At 44.8% G+C, this 21,362-nt stretch overlaps 1 protein-coding gene across 2 annotated transcripts; it reads right to left on the bottom strand.

Moving 5' to 3' along the window:
* Positions 1 to 1,288: 1,288 nt before the first annotated feature.
* LOC307085921 (endoplasmic reticulum aminopeptidase 1-like) lies at positions 1,289 to 19,231 on the bottom strand. 2 transcript variants are annotated; one of them, XM_079750858.1, is made up of 19 exons: positions 19,004 to 19,231; positions 14,587 to 15,109; positions 14,321 to 14,459; positions 13,965 to 14,099; positions 13,432 to 13,552; positions 12,383 to 12,534; positions 11,168 to 11,281; positions 10,605 to 10,736; positions 9,433 to 9,564; positions 9,106 to 9,189; positions 8,537 to 8,694; positions 8,146 to 8,225; positions 6,216 to 6,399; positions 5,542 to 5,698; positions 4,827 to 5,011; positions 3,719 to 3,880; positions 3,404 to 3,544; positions 2,674 to 2,755; positions 1,289 to 2,373 (listed from the first exon to the last, which is right to left on the bottom strand). In XM_079750858.1, the coding sequence occupies exons 2-19, from the start codon at positions 15,075 to 15,077 to the stop codon at positions 2,188 to 2,190; spliced, it is 2,835 nt and encodes a 944-aa protein (XP_079606984.1). In that variant the 5' UTR covers positions 15,078 to 15,109; positions 19,004 to 19,231; the 3' UTR covers positions 1,289 to 2,187. The 2 variants fall into 2 exon arrangements, 1 of the variants encoding a protein (XP_079606984.1); XR_013812394.1 differs by lacking the exon at positions 1,289 to 2,373 and having other exon boundaries at positions 3,715 to 3,880.
* Positions 19,232 to 21,362: the final 2,131 nt, after the last annotated feature.

Raw genomic sequence — 21,362 nt, 5'->3', positions numbered from 1 at the left:
ACATGTGTGCTGATCATCATTGATGAACAGGCTGCACCACCGCCTCGGCAGCAGGCAGGGGGCAGCGCCGAGGCACCACCGCCGCAAGGCAGCGGGGCTCCGGCGGGAGACAATCGCGGGCAACAATCCCTTTCTCCTCCATGTCGCAGTGCATGTACTTCATAGAGTCAAAGCCAAAGTTCATTTCCCCCAATTCCTTCTCAACCATGGCTGAGATAACCCCCAATACGAGTATGAGACTATGAGAACTTTGACTGCTCAAGGGGCCTCCTTAGTTACGGAGTCAGATTAAGGAGTCGCAGTAGTATACTTTGACATTTTAAAAAAGTTCAGCAAGAAAGCCGACGAAGAAGAAGGGGGCGTTCCAGTCTGCGTAAACGAGAACCCCCACCACACGAAAACGCCCATTTGTATCTTCAGTGGGATGATATTGTAGCAAGTTGCTTCACTTGTCCAGTTGGTGTGACCAGTGCTCCATGCAAGCACCAACGTGCAGTTGTGCAGACACTTAACGTCACAGAGGCAGTCCCTGTAACCAGCACACCTCTTCTGAGTGAGGCAGCTTTTCCATGGACTCGCCTATGGTAAGTGATAAACTGTATATGCCTCATTCAGGAAGCAGGAGCTAGTAAGTTCACCCTCCAAAGCCTGTTCATTGAACCACTTGTTTCCATTTGCACTGACACAGGCAGCTTTTTATTTGTTTGCTATTCAATTTGTCTAGGCACATCAGAGGAAGTTGAGGGGAAAGCGTTCCTGGAGAAGCAGCTTGAAGACATTTTTGGTGCCCTGAAGCACAAGCTGCATGAGGATACAACCTTCAACGCTCCAGTAAAATCGTTTGTGGAAACATTTGGGAAGCGCCACACTGACAGTCAGCATTGTTTTCCTTAGGGTAAGACAATCAAGTGCAATCTAGCGTTCGTGCAAGACCAAGGGGCTTCCTTCAAACTAGTGCTCACTAGGTGTCCAACCGACAGCGGTGTCCCGGAGAAAGGCAGCTTATGGTGGTAGGAGAACCCTTGGAGCTGGCAGTTCCCCAAAGAGCTCCAGAAAGGAGCATGTGTACTCCAGACAAGGCAGACCAAAGGGTGAAAAAGAGAAAAAATTTAACACCAGCTATTCAAGAAGGATACACTTATAGAGAAACAAGCGTTCTTTTTGAAGAAGGTATTTTTCTAATGGTGAGAAACAAGGCTGTCATATTGTATACGAAATCACTCAAGACTGTAATCAAAAGGGTAGCCTAATAGGCTACAGTTATTAAAAAAGAAACAGCGAGGCCATCAACAAATTATTTGTTTTATTATTTGTAAATAATTCGGAGACAGACGGAGAGGCGCTTCGCAGCTGGGACGGGATGTCTGTAGTTGGTGTGCCCGTGAGAAATCTTGTCACCGCTCCCAGCTAGCAGGTCATCAAACTGGGCCAGAGTCAGCCTCAAGGAGCGCTGGAAGTGGCAGTCATCCAGACGGAGCTCCTGGAGAAGACGGTTAAGTTCACCGAGCTGTGTGCGCCTCCGATGGATGTGATGAACCCAGACATGTTCTCTGGGTTGGCTTCTCTGACATCTCTGGTACTTCCACAACAGGTAAAGAGTTGCAGTGGTGGTTATCTCTATGGTTGATGAGAATGAAGTGGTGGAAATAAAGGTTGGCATTCAGGAGGTAAGCCCCGCCTCCTCTGGAGAAGGGCGAATATTCAAGGGTTGTGTCGGTTTTTACTCATCCGAGTTAACGTTGCGGTTTGCATGGTCAAGCTCAAACAAGTTACGGGAGGCGAAAATTTGCTGACGAGATTAAACCTAACCGAACAACCCTGATACTTCCGTTCAAGCTCTTTTCATCTTTTCTGACTTTATTCTCAAATATCTGACTTTAATCTCAGAATTCTGACTTCAAACTCAGAATTCAGACTTTAAACTAAGAATTCAGACTTTAAACTCAGAATTCAGACTTTAAACTCAGAATTCTGACTTAAATCTCAGAATTCTGACTTTAAACTCAGAATTCTGACTTTAAAATAAAAGAAAAAAAAGGGGGGGAACTCAGACGGTCCTTTGTGGGACACCTAAATAAGTTGTTAATTAAGCCGCACAATAAGTGTTGGATGTTTTGGGAAAGTCTATTTAGACAGTAGTCTTCACAGTGGGCAACCCACTTCCATTGCCAGTGTTAACGGATGGACCTAAAGATCCTCGTGTGGAGTACGTTGTGTGTTGCCTCTGCTGGTGTGTTTGTCCAGCCAGGCCTGCAGCAGGGGCAGGTGTTTGTCCACCCATCGGATATTCAACTCAATGGTCTCGTACGCTTGCTGGATGCACCTCAGCTCTGAGCCCATCTCCTTGGTCAGGGAGCCAAAGAACTCCTGAACCTGAGGTATTAGGTGTGAAGAAGGAAAGAACAATTGCATTGTGCAGACGAGTCCATGATAATGATTTTAAAGGATTAACCTTGATAAATGTGAATTCTGACAAACGTTGAAAACGTTAATTGCTACTTTTGAAGGTTTGTTAAGACACAATAGTAGTAGACAAAATAGGAGGTGTGTTCACCAGACATTGTTTAAAAATCAGTTTACTTATTTTGTATGTGTGTGTGTGTGTGTGTGTGTGTGTGTGTGTGTGTGTGTGTGTGTGTGTGTGTGTGTGTGTGTGTGTGTGTGTGTTCTCACCTCTTTCAGCATTTGTGGGGTGGAGTACTGGTCAGTTACTCCAGTCACCATGTCAGCTATGGAGTTTGAGCCTTCCCCAAACCTTCTCAGACAATACAAAACAAACAAACAAACAAACAAACAAACAAACACACACACGCACACAAAGATATTCACTTAAAATTAATTTACTTCAAAAGTAAATGTATTAAGTAATTTACTGCACAAATCAGATTATTAAAACCTGTTGAATATTATCACCAAACAACTGTAGATCACTGATGGAAAGTGTTTATAAGATGATACAATTCCTCTTTTAGAAGCTAGTTAATGCTAATGGTGGCAGGGTTATAAGCTAATATGATTATTATTTTATTAATATATAACAGTTTTCAACATTTGGATGTTTAGAAGTCGTCCAAAACATGCTAGTGCATTGAACAATGCTAAAAGCCAATATTTTGTGCATCCGGCCAAATAAAAGTATATTAAACAGGTCAATTGTGTTGAAGGATTACCCATTGAGATGGACCGTCTTTCTGAGAGGTCTGAACTATGGGCCCTGCACTTTGGAAAAGCAAAGCTTTTCGGTATGTGTACTGATCCCCACACAGAAAGACCCCAGTCAGATCCCAGTTGGGTTGCACCCCTGTCGTTGCAGTGATGTGATTTGTGCCAACCCTTGAGCCACCATGCCAACGTCAACACTTTCTAACACATATGAATGACATGATACGAGAGCCAGACTGACTTCTTGATCAGGGCCGGCCAGTTTGCCCGGAGGAAGTCCCATGCCAGTTTGTAGCCATGGGGGTTCTTGCTAACAGTGATCACATCATAGGGAAGATCCTGGGTCTTCAGAACCTCCCCACGAAAACTCTCCTCCAGCAGTCTGAGAGAGAGAGAGAGAGAGAGAGAGAAAACAAAAGCATGAGTGAGAGCTCAGCAATGGGAAGGGAGACATGGAAAGACCAGAGAAATTGAAAGGCAATGGAAGGAAGAAGACAACTGAATTGCCCAGAACAGTGTTTTACTGCCAATCTGACCGTCTATAACACGGACCCACATGTGGAGTTTTTCCTTCAGGGGGCTGATGGAGAGCGCCATCTTTATGCGGCTCTTGACTGACGTGTCCGGGGAACGGCCGTACATCTCATACAGGAAGTCCCACCCCTCTGGAGTGCGGGCTCCAATAGCAAACACGCAGAGGCTGACATCACTGGGGAGACTGGGGAGGGATGAACACAGAAGACCTTGACATCCTACAGGGACTAGGGTTGAGCAGAAGACAAACATTAACAAGACTGTTCATTCATTCCTGACCCTGTGGGGAACCTCGTCTGCAGAGATTCAAAAATGTATTCATAATATACTGTAATATGCAGCTATTATAAGCAACATAATAATTTCAACGGTGCGTCCATTTTCACACGGGTGGATGTTCTGCTGAGAACACCCGCGGTAACACAGAGTTTCCCTTAGAGGGCGCCAACTGCTGTTTAACCTAGAAGGGCACTCACATTCGGGTTGAGCAGGCTACACAAGCATGTGGCTGTGGCAGTCTGTGTGGATGAGGGGGTTGCTTTAAGCAGCCTCACCTGGCCTGAGTCAGACTGATTGGCTCTGGGGCTGGGTGAGGCTGCACTGTTGCTCAGTGTGCACAGGTTCAACCATCCACCCATGTCTAATGCTATACGCCACCTAGGGGACCTTACTGGGCTCCTCCAGACAAAGGAAGCCATTTTATGGTAGAAGTTTGTACATTATAGCCTAATGCGCCATGTTGCCACGCAGGAGATCTCCCTGAGTGTGTGTGGTGATGCCTGGTTTAACCTGTTGCACACTGATGACTCAATGTGAAACAGGTTTGCAACAGACTCAGCCAGGTGAGGCGGCTGAAACCATCATCCACACACAGAGTGAGGAAGGTCTGAAAGAAAACGACAGCCCAAGCCTAGAAGAGGTGCCATGATGGGTCGGAAATAGTCTGGACTGGTCTTAAATCAAAATGTTCTCATACAGTGGCAGGTGCAATGTTGATCAGAACAGACAACAAATTTCCTTCCCTATTAAGTTACGGGTGGACCTTTCTTACAGATTACCTTCCAGATAGCTCTTACATCGGGACCAAAGAGAGGGGTTCAGGGTTGGAGACCAGGTAAAGGGAGACTGACCTCATGTTGCCGTCCAGGACCTTCCAGCTGTGGAAGAGCCTGCTGGCCTTTTCCACACAGGGTGGATGGTTGCGCACGCAGGCGAACAGCAGCAGGTAGCTCCTCAGCACCCTCTCAGAGACCGACCCGGAGTCGCTCCACGTCTGCTGGTCGATGAGGGTCTGTAACAGCTCCACGATGTAGCCCTGAGAGGAACACATTTCACCCACTTTAACTGTTAACTGTTAACATTATTAGAAGGCCGGGCGACACGTCGGCCACTGCAGTATGGTTCAGTCCAGCGCCGCTCCCCTCCGGTCCAGACAGCCCCAACATGCAGTGGATGTTCCCCCATAGAGAACAGAACCAGCAGCAACAGGATGTCCAAATGAAGTCAATACTGTTTGTGTAGCCCTTACTGACGGAAAGTATGTACCAGGGATTTGAACCGGTTCAAGAAACGAAAATGAAAACAAAATCATATATTTCTTAATTACATTCCTCTGAAAATGTAATTTCTCAAATGTACATTTCTCAAGCATAGGGTTATCGTTATGTGCAGTGAAACAAGGCACAAGAAAGCTGCTGGAGGTATGTTGCAGCGAGGGAGATGGTGGGTTTTGCCACAGTATTTTCACTAATTGCATATTTCTTACTATTCTGTTCCGCAAACAATACGAATCAGAACTTTTGGGGGACTGTGTGGGGGCTTATACACGGTTGGCATCGGGCGAACCTTCATCTGATTCTCCAGCGTCTTCATGTCCCTCTTCTCCATCAGCTTGTAGATGGGCACCAGCTCGCTGAGGCCCTGGGTGACCGCCAGGGACTCCATTTCCCGGGACAGGTACAGGGACAGCTCCAGGGCCGTGTCCAGCGGCACCTTGCCCACACTGGGACACACACACACACACATAGGATGGTAACAACACCTTTAACCTACTCCCGCATGGTGAGAGGAGATTAATCAATATGTTATTTTGACAATGTACAATCACAACATACAATTTGTGTATTTACAAAATGTAAGTACTTAAAGTTCTCCTTTTATTTATTCAGGTGAGTCTCAGAGAGGCATCTCATTTGCAAGAGAGACCACATAGCAATTATTATAGCAGATAATCTATTAATAAATAATAATCTGTTGCCATCCCAGTTTAGCTTAGTTTAGGAGGTAGAGCAGGTTGTCTGGTAACCGGAATGATGCTAGTTCGATCACCAGCCCCTCCTATCTGAGGGTTGAGGTGTCCCCAAGCAAGAGACCTAACGAGCTGGCTGTGGCCTTGTGTGGATGTCACCGCCGTCGGTGTGTGAATGTATGTGAATGAACCTTTGTAAATTGATTTGGATAAAAGCGTCTTCTAAATGCCCTAAATGGAAGTGTAAATGTGATAAAAGGGGAGCCCTGACCTGACCAGCTGGAAGACATTGTTGATGAGGCTGGCGCGGTCACTGCTGCTCAGGGCCGTGTGGTTGGTCTGCAGCAGGTGGGTCAGGCCGCTCCAGCCCTGCCCCTGGTAGTGCACCATGTAGTAGCCGCTCATGTCCACGTTGAACTTGACCCAGTCCACCTCCTCCTCCAGGTACAGGACGTCTGCAGGGACAGGTACACGTTGGACCCACTAAGACATGAAAGCAATGGGTCAGCGTGACTGAAGCCATGGTTGGGCCCATGTACCAGTGGTTCTCGGTCAGTGGTCCCGTATCGGGTCCTGATCTATTGGCCATTTTGATTTGAAATAGCCAATAAATTATAACAATACAGTTTTTCTCAATAGTTTAAACACGTTTTCTGAAACTATAGCTCAATTTCTCAAAACACAAACCTGAGAAGAGTTAAACATTTTGTCAAAAGTTCTTCTCAAAACTGTTTTTTTCCACCAAACAGTAAACACAGCTATCAAATGAATATCTCTTAGACAGCATCAATTAAACACTGGTGTGATCAATTCAAAACACTTCCATCAAAATACTATTTACATATGTTTTGGCTTTATGAGGCCATGTTACATATTCCAATGTATAAAATTGCTTAGAAATAGCTTTCTTTTTTAAAGTTGCAATTAGGTGGTACATATAGTATAAAGACGGTTGCCATATTGTAATACAGTACTGTGAATATATCATATAAATATTGCATTGACACAATCGTATCATAATAGGATACAATGCATATTTGCCTATCCAATGAGCTCCAATGGGCTAAACTCACAATCCCAGCTTCCCAGAGTCATTCTGTACATCTATAGTTGATGCTGCAACATTGTTCTGACAATACACCAATGTTACCTATTTGGGTAAATTACAGTACAGTAATTGCACTGATAAGTAAAATGAAAAACCCTACGGTAAGAAAATGTTTAGACTATCTTTCGGGGGATGTTATGATGAAATCAGTCCAAGTACAAAAAGGTAACAAAGCAAATATATACTTTTTTACTCTAATACAGTAAAATGTTCAGCTGAACTGACTGCATAAAAAGCTTTTCGTAGGCCAACCAAAAATAAGAATATAAATGAGGTGAAACAGGTCTACATGTAAATCAGTATGTATCCCACCTCCAATCCTGATCAGGCCAAAGGAACATATCTACTACACAGCAGAGCTCACGAGTCTCTTTTATGCTCTGACACATGATTGAAGTTTCTGACACATGTTTTGCCAGTTGAGTTTGAACAGGTAAGAAGTGAGTTACACGTATTGGTAATTAGTTGTTGCGTTTTGTGTGATCCAGGTGAACCAAGAGTGCTAAATGATGAGATTTGTGCTCAGAGTTTAGCAAAAATGTGAAAACAGTGGAATTGTGCTTAGAGTTTAGCAGTCTGGAGTCTTGTAGTTGATACATGAGCTTCAAGTTTTCAGAATTGTGTGCATAGTTCCATTTTTTTTGCGTGTACAATCGAGAAAAACTAATAATTCCATTTTTTGACCTCTTTTTACTGGATGCTTTTATTGTATCTAATTAAATGTGCATAATGAGAAACTTGGTGTCATGAACCCAACTTGAGTTGCCCAAATCAAGTAATTTTTGAATCTGGGAACGTTAGTCGCCCCTAAAAGCATAGGTCTGAATAAATATATTTCACAGCCTATCTAAAGTCACAGTTTTTGTTTACTAAACATAATGCATGCCCCAACATCCATATGACCTTATATGGATCAGATTTCAGTTAACCTTATTAGTATTCTTCGTTGTTGATGTTAAATGTGTTTCTAAGATAACAATAATTCATTCAGTTGATGAATTCAGTTGATTACTTAGACTCTGTATCATTCTCGGTTTGGTGGCACAATATGAAATGGGTTGGGCATTGACCTCAAAAGTGACAGGGTTCTCACCAGTTTTGTTCTCCAGCAGAAAGCGTTGGATGGTGTTTGAGTGGCTGGTTTTGTAGGTCAACGGGATCTTCCACAGGAACCTATCGACGCACAGCATTAATGCTGATGAAGACCTTGGTGACCATGACAGTAAGAATCATCTCTTTGAACACACCATGAAGTAAAGGTAGTAGAATACACGTTAACAATGTCCTCAATTAGTCGAATATCTAATTAGATTAGAATCATTTTCTGTAGATCGATTGATCGATGTTGGACTCCTACTCATTTATTACACCTTGGTTGACTGAAAATACCGGAGGATCGTCTCTCTGAACAACCTGCACGTTTTTATTGGACATAATGGCCCTGCCCGAGCAGGGGTTCCCTGGGTAAGCTCTGTAGACTTTACCCGTCGCTGAGGGCGGGACCGTCCATCTTGAGGTAGCGTTCCTGATGGAGCCTGACCTCGCGACCTTTCACCTCCACCGTGACCAATGGGAAGCCCTCCTGCAGCGTCCAGGTGTCCATGATGGTGCCCACGTCCAGCTCGTCGTCTGTGTACCATTTCTACACACACGTACACACGCATTCAAACGATCACAATCATTACAATTCTATAGTAAAATCCCATGTTTCTTTTTTGTATTATATTATAATATATTTTAGATTCAAGAAGTCACACAATGCAAAGCCTGCCGGACATTTGTTGTACAACGGAAAGTTTTGTGACATTTTGCCACCGTCCGTGTCAGTACGTAAACACAGGTTCATTCCACGATTTTCAAAATCCCGGCCAATCAAATTCCTGATGTTCAAAGCATCAAAGCAGCCCAACGAGAAAGCGGGAGGAACAGGAAATACCGTTGATCTCGAGGCGTATTCAGCAGAGGATTATGGATATTCCCAGCATGGGGGGGCAAGCGCTCTACTTCCCTGGCTGCTAAAGCTGTCAGAGAATGGAGGTACGTCGGTACTTACAAAGCCCCCGGGTCGCAGCTTCCCCTCGGAGCAGAAGGCCTTCTGCTGGACTCCGCCCACCTCGAACTGGTCGGACTGACACACCTGTTGGGGGGGACACATAACTCCTTGACTCGCATGTAACCACACTAGGACACGTTGTTTTGGCTACGATTGACCTCTACGTCCAGAAATCCTGTTGCCTTACAACGTAAAACAAAGAAAGCCTCACAAAATTCTCTGTATTAACTGTAATTTGATCATGATTATTTGTTTGAGAGTATGAGCAGAGGACAAAATAATAAGTTGAAGAACACACACATGAGGACGGTGGGGACGCCTACTCACGTTGGAGAGGCTCTGCCAGAGGTGGCTGTTGACGGTGTTCTGGTAGCTGTAGCGACGGAGGTAGCGGATGATGCCCTCATTGAAGGCCTCTGGGGTCAGGAAGTCCCGCAGCATGTTCAGGATGCAGGCCCCCTGCGTTCACACACACGGACACATCATGAACACACACACACGGACACACCACGAACACACACACACGGACACATAATGAACACACACACGGACACATCATGGACAGACACACACGGACATTCCGGTGTCGAAATTACATGCATTCCTTCTCTCCGTCCTTTTCACCATTTACAGATTCTCTGGGAGTTCAAGGTGAAAATGTGATCCCTCAATTCTATATTCCGATATTCTGGTGTCTCACCTTCCTAGTCCAAATCTGGGGAGACGGGTAACCAAATGGGAGACTTGGAACAAACAATCTGTTGTTTGTTCTGTTATATAAATGTTGTACATTCTGTTGTTCTATAAATGTGGTACATTCTGTTGTACATTCTGTTTTATAAATGTTGTATGTTCTGTTGGTTGTTTTTATATAAATGTTGTACATTGTGTGGTAAGTTCTGTTGTATTAATGTTTTACATTGTGTTATATATTCCGTTATATAAATGTGGTACATTCTGTTGTATGTTGTGTTTTATAAATGTGGTACATTCTGTTGTATGTTCTGTTATATTAATGTTTTACATTGGGTTATATATTCCGTTATATAAATGTTGTACATTCTGTTGTATGTTGTGTTTTATAAATGTGGTACATTCTGTTGTATGTTGTGTTTTACATTGTGTTAGATATTGTTATATAAATGTGGTACATTCTGTAGTATGTTGTGTTTTACATTGTCTTAGATATTCCGTTATATAAATGTGGTACATTCTGTTGTATGTTGTGTTTTACATTGTGTTAGATATTCCGTTATATAAATGTGGTACATTCTGTTGTATGTTGTGTTTTACAATGTGTTAGATATTCCGTTATATAAATGTGGTACATTCTGTTGTATGTTGTGTTTTACATTGTGTTAGATATTCCGTTATATAAATGTGGTACATTCTGTTGTATGTTGTTAATTCCCCCCATGCTGTGCCGACCTCTCGGCCTGGTCGCCCTTGAGACGCCTTCAATGTGTTCCACCGGGATAAGGGTTAAAAAAGGACGGCACCTTGCTGTACGAGACGTCATCAAACATCTCTCGGATCTGGGAGGGGGTTTCCACCGGGGTGGAGACGGGATGGGAGGAGCTGAGAGAGTCGACCTCCATGGCGTTGAAGCATTTGTCCAGAAAGAAGTCATCCTATGAGAGGAGGGACAAGTCAATGAAGAGGTCAGAAAGGTGGAGGGTTAGGGAAGTAAAATTAGTTTCCCGCCTGATGACAGTGTGGCAGGTGTATAGAAGGTGCCATTTAGGGGATTTACATTGAGGGGAGTTTGCTGACACTTTTATCCACCGCGACTTTCAACATTCATTCGAACATTGAAGGCAAGCCAGCTCGTCAGGAGCAGTCAGGGTTAGGTTCCTTGCTCAAAAACACCTTGATACTCAACTAGGAGGAGTCGGGGATCGAACTAGCAACCTTCCGTTTACCAGTCAACTTGCTCTACCTCCTGAGCTACTGCCACCAAGTATTAGGTGAAGAGAAGGTGCCAGGTGTTTAGAAGGTACGAGGTGTATAGAAGATGCCAGGTGTAGAAGGGTTGAGCACTACGCGTCTCCGGAGCTCTCACCACTTGAAGCTCGGGGTAGGTGATGTCCACCGAGACAAACTCCATGAACTTGGCGAAGCCCTCGTTGAGCCACAGGTCGTTCCACCACTCCATGGTGACCAGGTTCCCAAACCACTAGACACCAACAGGAACACCCAGTTAGCAATCTCACCCCTAGATATGGCAAACTCATTTTGATCTTCTTTAAGAGAGATAATATGTTACTTCACACAGATGAAAACAACTACAAGCAATTAGCCATTATGTCTATAATCCATGTTGTAGTGGGATGTACTGTATTTGCTATGATTCTAATCAAATTAAAACACATTTGGTTTTCCCCTTTGCTAAATATTTGTCAGGTATGTGTTTTAATATAACATCCTCTCTTTATAATAATAAATTATAATTAATTGGTAATTTCATCGTCATTGGTCGGCAAGGACCAAATTTAATTTGAGAGATTCCCTTGGTTGATCGAGTCATTGATATACTACTTTGAATCTAAACATTTAGTAACTTCAATACTATTTGAACAAAAGTAAAAACGAGAAGTGGAAAAGTTACACAGCAGATATTTAGAAATGTTATGTTATTAACAGTTAAAGTAAAAATATCAATAAAAAAGTAAAAGGTGAAGACATTCAGCTAAAATGTCTTTGTGACTGCTTTCCTACATTTGCAAAAGTACATTGGAAACTCTGTGTGTGTGTGTGTGTGTGTGTGTGTGTGTGTGTGTGTGTGTGTGTGTGTGTGTGTGTGTGTGTGTGTGTGTGTGTGTGTGTGTGTGTGTGTGTGTGTGTGTGTGTGTGTGTGTTTCTGTGTCGGCATGTGATGCAGCATGAAGCACCATCATGCCATGGCTCTTTGGTACATGAAACCTGAAGCTCTTGCTAATTAAAACAACATCTCCTATACTAGCTCACACACACACACACACACACACACACACACACACACACACACACATACACAATACTGCTCTGCATACCTGAGCCAGGAATATATTTATCCTTTTAAAAAGGTGCTGAAAACTATTTCATTCAGACGCTCACTTAAAGACGACAGGGATCTTTCTTCATTGTTTTGACTCTGCCGCAACTAGCAGGAATCTCATGTCTAAGCTGATCAAAGTGTAGCCAAATCTTGCATATTGTACATTTAAAATAGTATTTTTTTTCATTTTTATCTCCATATCCCTATCAAGTGAAATGCAAGATCCAGGTGAAAGGTTACCTGGTGGGCCAGCTCGTGAGCGATCACCATGGTGATGCCCAGCTTGTCGGAGGCTGAGGACTTGGGTTGGAAGAGCAGGCCTGCCTCCCTGTAGGTGGTCAGACCCCAGTTCTCCATCGCTCCCGACTGGAAGTCTGGGATGGCCACCAGGTCTGCAGGGATCAACAACACAACATCTATTTGGATCGATTCGAGTACATTTGCATCTCCTCTACTCTGCTCTAGACATACCACTACGACTGTGCTGGCTTTAACTTGTTTGAAGAGGGGAAAAAAGGGAAAAAACTAAATGGGACTATGATTTTAGCACTCACTCAATACAATGAATATAATTATTCCTACTTAAAGTGATAATAGAAGGAGTGCCAACAAGGACTCTGCCATGCATGGCTGAGGAGTAGGTGGTGTCCGATGGATGGAGTTTCATTCACAACAGATTCTTGATTCCTAAAGACATCTTAGGGGTGTAAACTTTAATTTGGGTCTTTCTGAACATAGTGTGCTACTTTGTGAACTATTCTGTGTTCAGAGACACAAGGAGCCTCTAGATGGCGTTTTTACAGTCTCTCATTGAATGAACATTTTAAATCGCAGATGGAAGATTGTTTTTATTAGAGGCTCGTTTTCTGTTCCACATATATTGTGGGATACAGACAAGGGCTTCAATACATCTCACTTGAACTCATCTTACCTGAATACATGTAACAAAAAGGAATCTCCCTAAACATACAGATCTTGAGACTAGGGGTGCAGAGGTGGACTCGAGTAATCATCAAGCAAATCATAAACCATTACAGAATTATTGTAATATTGTAATTTTCCAACACGTTGATATGTAATTCAGTAAAGTTTTAGAGCAGGATATATCTTTAAATAGTCCAAAGCTGTTAGATATATTATAAACCATATTGTTATTGCGTTATTTCATACCCTATATAAAGTTGTCTTTGCCCTTTTACCACAAGGTTTGTATTTGTAGTTCTATGAATTTATTTATAATGATGGCAAAGGGTTGTACACCAATCACGACGAGGGACCGGACCACATACCCTGCTTCGGCAGCGGGTAGGGGATGTCGAAGAAGTCATCGTAGAAGTCCAGCAGCTTGACCGCAGCGTCCAATGCGAAGGAGGTCTGGTCAATCTTCTCTGGTGACGCGTAAACGGAAATCTGAGGGATGCCATATTTTCAAATGTTCACACACTCATACTCTGTTCACTTTGGGTAGGTTATATTCGTAAAAAACCTGAGCCGCAGACTTAGCGATGAAGAGGTTAAGTGTCATCAAGGTGTCCATTTAGCATCAGCAAACTGTGTAATCTCAACAAATTCATTGTAATCTCAAGTAATTTCAGTGCATAAATGTCCTTTTTCTTTCAGTTAACACATCAATAAATAAAAGGGGAGGTATGACTAAATCACAGCAGACAAGATGCGTCAATGAAACATTCAACCACCCAATCAGATCCTCCATTGTATGACTAATTGGTTTGATAGCCAATGGGATGGCTAATTGGTTAGAGAGTTAATTGTATGTCCATTTAAAGATTCCTCAGTCATCCCGTAACCCCCTCCAGCTCACCTTGACCCCGTGTTGGGTGGTCTTGCTGACAGACAGGAAGTCGGACACGATGAAGGCAACCAGGTATGTGCTCATCCTCACACTGGTGTCAAAGTAGTCCTTCAGCAAGCCCCCGGCCAACTCTACTGTGTTTATCTTGGAGAGGAAGAGGAGCAGTGAGAGAAGTACAACCTGAAGGAGAACGTCTCGAGGGGAACAACACAGTCATCAAAGCGGTGTGATATGCTGCTATCATCACCACAAACATCCACAAACACCAGAGTAACACTTTCCCCAAGGTCCCACCGTGGCCACAGCAATAACATCATCAAAGCAACCAGACAGTGGACACAATAGCAGGTCTGACCCTCATGTACCTTGGGCATGTTGGATATGGCGATATGGCGTGGCTCTCGTACGATCTGAATTGTGAAGTTAGCTTTGAACGCCGGCTCGTCAAAGCATGGGAAGGCTGCCCGGGCGCTGGTGGCCTCGAACTGGGTGGAGGCCACGTACCTGGGGAATAGAGGTCAAGCTGTTAGTACTTCAGTTGTACAGCTGAAGCCCTTCTTTAATCGACATATTTGGTCAACATCACCACGGAAGTGTTGTATATCCACAACATAGACTGATAGTCACCTACCTGATCTCCCCACTGCTCGCACGGTAACTGCTCTTATAGAAGCCGTGATAGTTATCTGACAAGTTGGCGGAAAACTCCAGCAGAACGTCATACGTCCCGCCTTGGACGAGGACCCGGTCGGAAAGAAGAGCTAACTGTTCAGAAGCAGGGTGCTCTAGGAAGCGCAGGGGGGTCGGAGGTGCCCCTGGCACCAGGAGCGTCACCTTGGAGATGAGCAGCTCACTGCTGTGGAGGACGATGGTCGTGGTGTTTTCTAGGACCTCCAGTTCGATGTGGACCACGCCGGTGAAGTGGAGTGTGTTCATGTCGGGGTGGACGGTGAGGTTGTAGTGAAGGGGAACCACTGTCTGGGGGAGCCTCATGCGTTCCCAGGGGAAGGCTTGGCCGGCCGGGGGAGGCGTCCCGGCAGCGTCGCTGCCCGGTAGCTGTGCCGCGAGGGAGGGAGCGCTGGCCTCCAGCAGGAGGAGTACGAGGAGAGGAACAGCTAGCATGGTGGCGACGAAACGTTGGGTTTACACCACTCCTACGGGTTACAGTAGGAAAAGGAGAACACTGTTTATTTTAGCAATCTGGGGTTGTGAGTTACAACAGCAGAATATCACAAAGTTTGATCCTGCATTGAAAAAAGAAACAGCCTAAGGGGGGGGCCTTTCTCTGGCAAAGAAACACTGGGGTCAATTGCTGAAAAAAAACACAACGCAGTGCTTTTCTTACTGTTATGACAAGTAGTCACATTAGCTCCTTACCTCCTAGCTTAACATCGGAGCAAAAACGTATTATTAAACATCCATGAAGATGAGCAGCTGAGTTGTGGAAGAGCTGGGTCAGGTTCCCTGGCTCTCTAACTGCTGCTAGGATGCCATCCGCTCAAAGGCAGCTCTTGAGTTTCAATCTGCTGCTTTAAAGGACATACATGCTTACAGTTGGAGGAAACTATTATAAAATATAGGTCCGAAAAAGGGGAAAAGGAAGCATGAATAGTTGCAGCAGATGCCAAAATTGAAAACTTCCAGGCTAGGAAGGAAGGAGTCATATGGGGATGATCTGAATGTCTATTATGAAGAAACAAGCAAGCCAGTGGAACCTCCATTTACTGACGATTCTGCCTTAGATTTTATTCAAGTGGCTGCTGTACCTAAGACCCCACTTCAGAGAGCAGTTTGGTACATCCGTAGTAGCTCTCAGTTAGCCACTAGTGCATCTAGTCCACAACTGGTAGAACCGGACGTCTTTAATGAAAACCTCAAGGAGGCAAAACAGATAACTGCTGATCTCATGATCATGCATTAAATGTATCCGAACAACCTAAAGTAAAAGTACCAATGTTTGATGGCAATTGGTTACCCACTTTATTATCAAGCTTTTAATTCATGCATTAACATATAAAGGAGAAGACTAGTAGATGTCAGATAGTCTCTTTACTTTCAGGTCATATCAGGCCAGATATTTGGTTCGTAGCTGTCTGCACATGGATGTGGGCAGAGGATTTCCCGAACCAGTGTTGGGAAAGTTCACTTTCTACGTGAACTAGTTCAAAGTTCAGTTCACAAATTTTAAAATGAACTAGTTCAGTTAAACGTTCATAATTTAAAAATTTGAACTAAGTTCACAGTTCCAAAAAATTAACTAGTTCATAGTTCTTTTTTTCAATATGTTGCTGTGAGCTATTCGTTTTTTCCGGCATTTTGAACATTGAGCCCCCTTTGAGGTTTGTATAGGATTAAATAGAGTGGTTGAATCAAGTATCGTAGCTTAATACAGTTTCTATCGTGTTTTATTGCACATTTAGCGCATTTTGTAAATCCCATTGATTTCTGTTGGAAGACTCAATGCTCGTTGGCCGGAAACGGAAAGGGGGGGTGTTCACGTTTGGTTGTAGTCTTTTCTCTCGGTTCTAGCCCTACTGATGAGATGGAGAACCGAGCGAAAAGACTACAACCAAACGTGAACAGCCCCCCATTCCATTTCCGGCAATGATTCTAGAAGGTATAATTCTAGAAGGTGATTCTAGAAGGTATTCTAGTCCGCTGAGCTATCAGCCAGAGAGCTAACGTTATGGATTGTACATATTTATAATTCAAAATTCGTCTCAGCCTTTATACCACAGATACTCTAGGGTCTATAGCATATAACCGTGTTGTCTGATTACAGTTTAATTCATTTTCCACAATTTAACAGCTCTCGTTTTGAAGAATAATCACCGCGCCATTCGTTTCAATGGGAATCGCGCCGGTCTGTACTTTCAAAATAAAGTGTACATATTTATAATTTGAAATTCGTCCCAGCCTTCATACGACAGATACTATAGGGTCTATAGCATATAACTGCGTTTTCTGATTACAGTTTAATGTAACAGTAAGCTGGCAACACCGCAACTGCAAATTAACCTCTCAGGGATTACCATGGCAACCGGTCAAACAACACGGCGATCTGCGTGCGCATCCGCCGTGTTGATAAACAAATAACCCCCATATTGAACGAAGTTAAACCGAGCGAGCGTGCCGTTCACAGACACCAGAATGAACGAGTTCACAGTAACGTTCATCAGGCAATAATACAGTACGTTCAGTTCACGTTCGCCCAAAATATGAACGAGTTCATAAACTATCGTTCAATGAACGCGTTCAGGCACAACACTGTCCAGAACCCACGTGTCTGTTTAAGAGACATTTTTGGTGACGGGATGATCTGAAATGAATTATTGGGCACTGATTATAAGGCACTGAACTGAACATAAAAGATGATGGGAAATCAGTTTATTCCCAAGGGAATGTTGCCACACCATGCAAGACTGTGAACACATGGATGAACTGGATGTTACATCCACCTTAAAACGGATAGTAATAAAAACTAGAAAATGCACTTCCTGCAGAAAATGTGGTGAGTGCTGTTATAGGCCTACAAAGTGAGGTTGAAAATATTTAATAAAGCCACATAGATTAAGACACAAAGAAACGTTAAACGGCTTAAATCAAGTGAAATGATTTGAACAAAAGTTCAAAAGTCTAAATGGAGTAAACAATGTTAACATGCACACCATTTAAGAAAATGTAAATGTTTGGAAACAAATAAAGTGGCAGCTGAATGAAAAGCGCAAAGCATTGCTAAAAATGCAGAAATGTAAAATGAATTGAACTGAAGAATCTGAAAGGTCAAATGTATTGCACTGCTGGTGTGTGTGTGTGTGTGTGTGTGTCTCTCTCTCTCTTTTTAACAGAATAGCGAGCCAGTGCGTGATTAAAAGTAGCTCAAAAGAGCGGGGAAAACCGCTATTTGAGCTACACTACCTGAACGGCTTCCAAATGTAGCCCAATCTGACGGGGAAAACTGCCCAATCTGGCAACACTGCTGAACGTCCTCACGCTCCAGCGTCAACGTAAATCAATGAGACCTACTGAAAACGAAGCCGGTATGAAACTAAAACTGTGATTCTGAATAAAATTTTAATTATATCGAAATTTCGTTTAGATATTATTGAAGATACAAGTGTGTAGATTTGATAAATGGTTTGAACGAACATAAACGGTTGGAAATTGATTTAATTACGTCTTAAAACAGTTGAATTACCAATGGCCGGCTCTGCCGTCCTCCCATTGACTCCCATGTTAAAAAAAAGATAGTATTTTAAAAGTAGAATATCTTAAAAAGAATAAAATGTTTTAAAAAATCTGAAAAGAAGCGCGCGATTCCAAGCTATTCTGAACATTTTAAAATTTGAACGATGTCTCTTGGTGAAAAATTGAGGAAGGAGATAGGTCCAAAGGTCTGTAGAGAATAAAAGAGGAAAGAAAGCAAGAAGAAAACTAGTTGAGCTCTGCATGCAGCACTCACCTAATAAACATAAATGCTAGTGTCAGACATATTTGGAATTCATTGAGCACAGCTTAACATTGTATTACACCCAGTTTTTGCAGACATATTTCCATGTATATTTTAAGGCATTTAAAATGCTTAAACAAAATAGCTGTCCAGGCTGAGTTATTGCTATGACAAGTCCAAATCCGTAACACACGGAAAAAAGTGAACAGAAGTGGTTTAAAGACCATATCTAAGTAAAGAGGCGTGTGTGGGTCATTGCGGACAGGGTCGTCGGGACGTCATACAACCCCTAGCTCGAACCCACCCCCTCGCCACGGGAGGGTATCAATTCGATTGATCCAATATTGGACTGATCCAATGAGGTTGGATCAGATCACTAGAAACAGCAGTTATGCTGAGAGGGAAACATCTCTAGTACTGCCTCTCTAGTAGGACCCTCGTGCTTCCTACATTTCAAGAACATATCAATAGTGCACTTTTAGTCATTTCCATCTATGTAAGGCCATCTATGTATGTTTCGTTCACGCTTTAGGAAATTGATAAACAATATATAGTCTATAACTTGTATATATTTTGCATTAATAACTAAACGGTTTACCTGTGTCAGCAGCGGCTTCTCTCCAAAAGTGAAAGTGAAAACAAACGATTCATTTCAGGTCAACTGCATGCTTGGAGCGTCCCCAGCGGTAGACCAGTCGTTTCGTGAGACAGGTCCGTCTCTGAATTTAAAGTTATTCAGTTTTCAACTAATGTATGTTACGAACGTGATTGTAGTTTATTCAAAGGTTGGATAGTTTGAGACGCTGAGCACACAGTTGGAAGTGCATTGTCGATGTCATAAATAAGACTTCCGTGTTGTATTCTTCAAAATAAAAGCCTCAAAATGGTAAATAATAAATGTAAATGAACATGTCCATCTCACTAACAACCATAGTTATATTACTAAGTATAATTAGAAGAGGTAAATACATTTTCTGCAATAGTTTGTGTTCTTGGTTATTAACTTATTTTCTTTGTATTTTAACGGCGACCAAGAAGCACACGGAGTCAGGTTTTAAGTCAACTGAAGCTCTGCGTCCCATACACCGCACGACTGCAGGCTACTTTTATTCCAAACAAACATGTAAGCATTGAACAAAACACAACTAATCACCCCGAACCCATCAACCCCACTCAACCCAGCAATAAACAAAGACTTCAAAATCCCCTTACATCAATTGAAAACACTTAACTCCCAGGTTCCCCTGTGCGACCCCGGAGGGGTCGCCACACAGCTCCCACCTGAGGGGTCAGTCGTCCCCGACGACCCCATCACCCGACACAGTCCTTCAGGTGTCCAGGGACCCGGCGCCGCCGGCTAGGCGGCTGAACCCCTCCAGGGGCGACAACCGCAGGCCAGAAGGGGCCAACGGCCCCGTCCGGGGAGTCGGCAGGGCAGGGGAGCCGCCCGGGGAACCACGAGGAGGTCCGCCTCCCTCGCCAGCCACAACCGGGGCGAAGGGGCGGTACGGCGAGAGTCTCTCCTGGTGTAATACCACCACACGCCCCCGGGCACCCGGCATCACTGGGCTGCTCACCCGGCATGGGTGAGCTCACCCGGTCGATGACCTCCCCAGGCCCCTGCCAGTGGCTCCGTAGTTTAGGGCAGACCCCCCTCTCTCCGCGAAAATGTCCCCGTACTCCTTGAGTAACACCCTCAGCTGTCGACTCTGCTGTATGTCGAGGCCAACTCCAATGCGCATTGACGGCCTCGGCGGTCTCGGGGGAAGGAAATACAGCAGACACAGGGCTGCGGGGAATGCAGAAACCGGGCAGAGCCCGAGGCTCCCGGGGCACAACCTGGCGACTACTCCGCTGGCCGCCAGAGCCCCCGTGCTCTCCCCGTCCGGACTGGAGCTCCAGTCTCCGCGCCGACATGCATCACCTCCTGGTCACCCACCAGGACGGCTAGCCGCTTCCTCACCCTCATTCTGGTCTCCTGTCCCGTCACGGTCGTCAGGCGGAAGCTGGTCACCGACCACCCCCGCCCGCCCCCCCCCCCCCCCCGGAGAGTGCACCGGTGGTCCCCTCACTGGGCTACTCCGCCGTAGTTTCCCGCTGGACGAGATGGTCTAGCCCGTGGTGCCGGTGCCGGGCAGTCACGGGCCAGGTGGCCTGGCTCCCCGCACCGGAAACAGGGCCGGTCAGCTCCGGACTCACGTCGGTCGTGGGGTGGTGGACGCTGTGGTGGTGCGAGTCCCTGAAGGTACGAATGAAGGGCCAGTTCCTCCTTAGCCGCAGCAGGGAAATCGGGATAACCCTGCTGGGCGTACAGCTGTACGTCCGCTGCGTAGGCCCCCAACCGTTCCCCCTCCCGGCAGCGGCGGCTGGACAGCAACTCCCGGCTGTGGTTCACGACCAACCGCTGCCCGAAACACCTCTCCAAGGCCCGGGTAAGGGCCCGGAGGTCCCGTCGGTCTGCTGGGGCCAGGTCCAGCAGAGCCTGCACCGCCGTTCCCTCCAACGCAAGGGCAAGCTGGGAGGCGGACTCTTCCATGCTCCAGCCGTAGTACCGCGCGGCGATGTCGAACTGCGCCAGGTAAGGCTCCAGTGTCGTCGCCCCGGAAAATTTCGGCAGCCTGGCTACAGGGTGTCGGTCGCGCTGGGCCATTCCTCCGTGTCCACCTCCCACTAGGGAAAGGTGTTTTTCTACATCCCCTGGTTCCAATAAATCCCACTTCTGACACCAATGTAACGGCGACCAAGAAGCATACGGAGTCAGGTACTAAAAGAACTGACTGGTAACTGTAGCTCTGCGTCCCATACACCGCACGACTGCAGTCTACTTTTATTCCAAATAAACGCGCGAAAAAACAGCACAACCAATGAACAAACATGACACAGTCACTGATGGTGGCGACAACAATAAACACACATGTAAGCATTGAACAACACACAACTAAACAACACCCCGAACC

The sequence above is a fragment of the Pollachius pollachius genome, assembly GCF_949987615.1.
Source record: "Pollachius pollachius genome assembly, chromosome: 1".
Taxonomy (NCBI): domain Eukaryota; kingdom Metazoa; phylum Chordata; class Actinopteri; order Gadiformes; family Gadidae; genus Pollachius; species Pollachius pollachius.
This window is presented reverse-complemented; position numbering and strand designations above follow the sequence as displayed.

What these genes read in the sequence shown, in the direction of transcription:
- LOC307085921 (XM_079750858.1), bottom strand. Translation starts at nt 15,077, where the DNA reads ATGCTAGCTGTTCCTCTCCTCGTACTCCTCCTGCTGGAGGCCAGCGCT. An exon ending in CTCACGAGCTGGCCCACCAG is followed by an intron (nt 11,282 to 12,382) that starts GTAACCTTTCAC and finishes GTTGGTGTCTAG; the next exon opens with TGGTTTGGGAACCTGGTCAC. An exon ending in TGGCCGGCCCTGATCAAGAA is followed by an intron (nt 2,756 to 3,403) that starts GTCAGTCTGGCT and finishes TTGTCTGAGAAG; the next exon opens with GTTTGGGGAAGGCTCAAACT.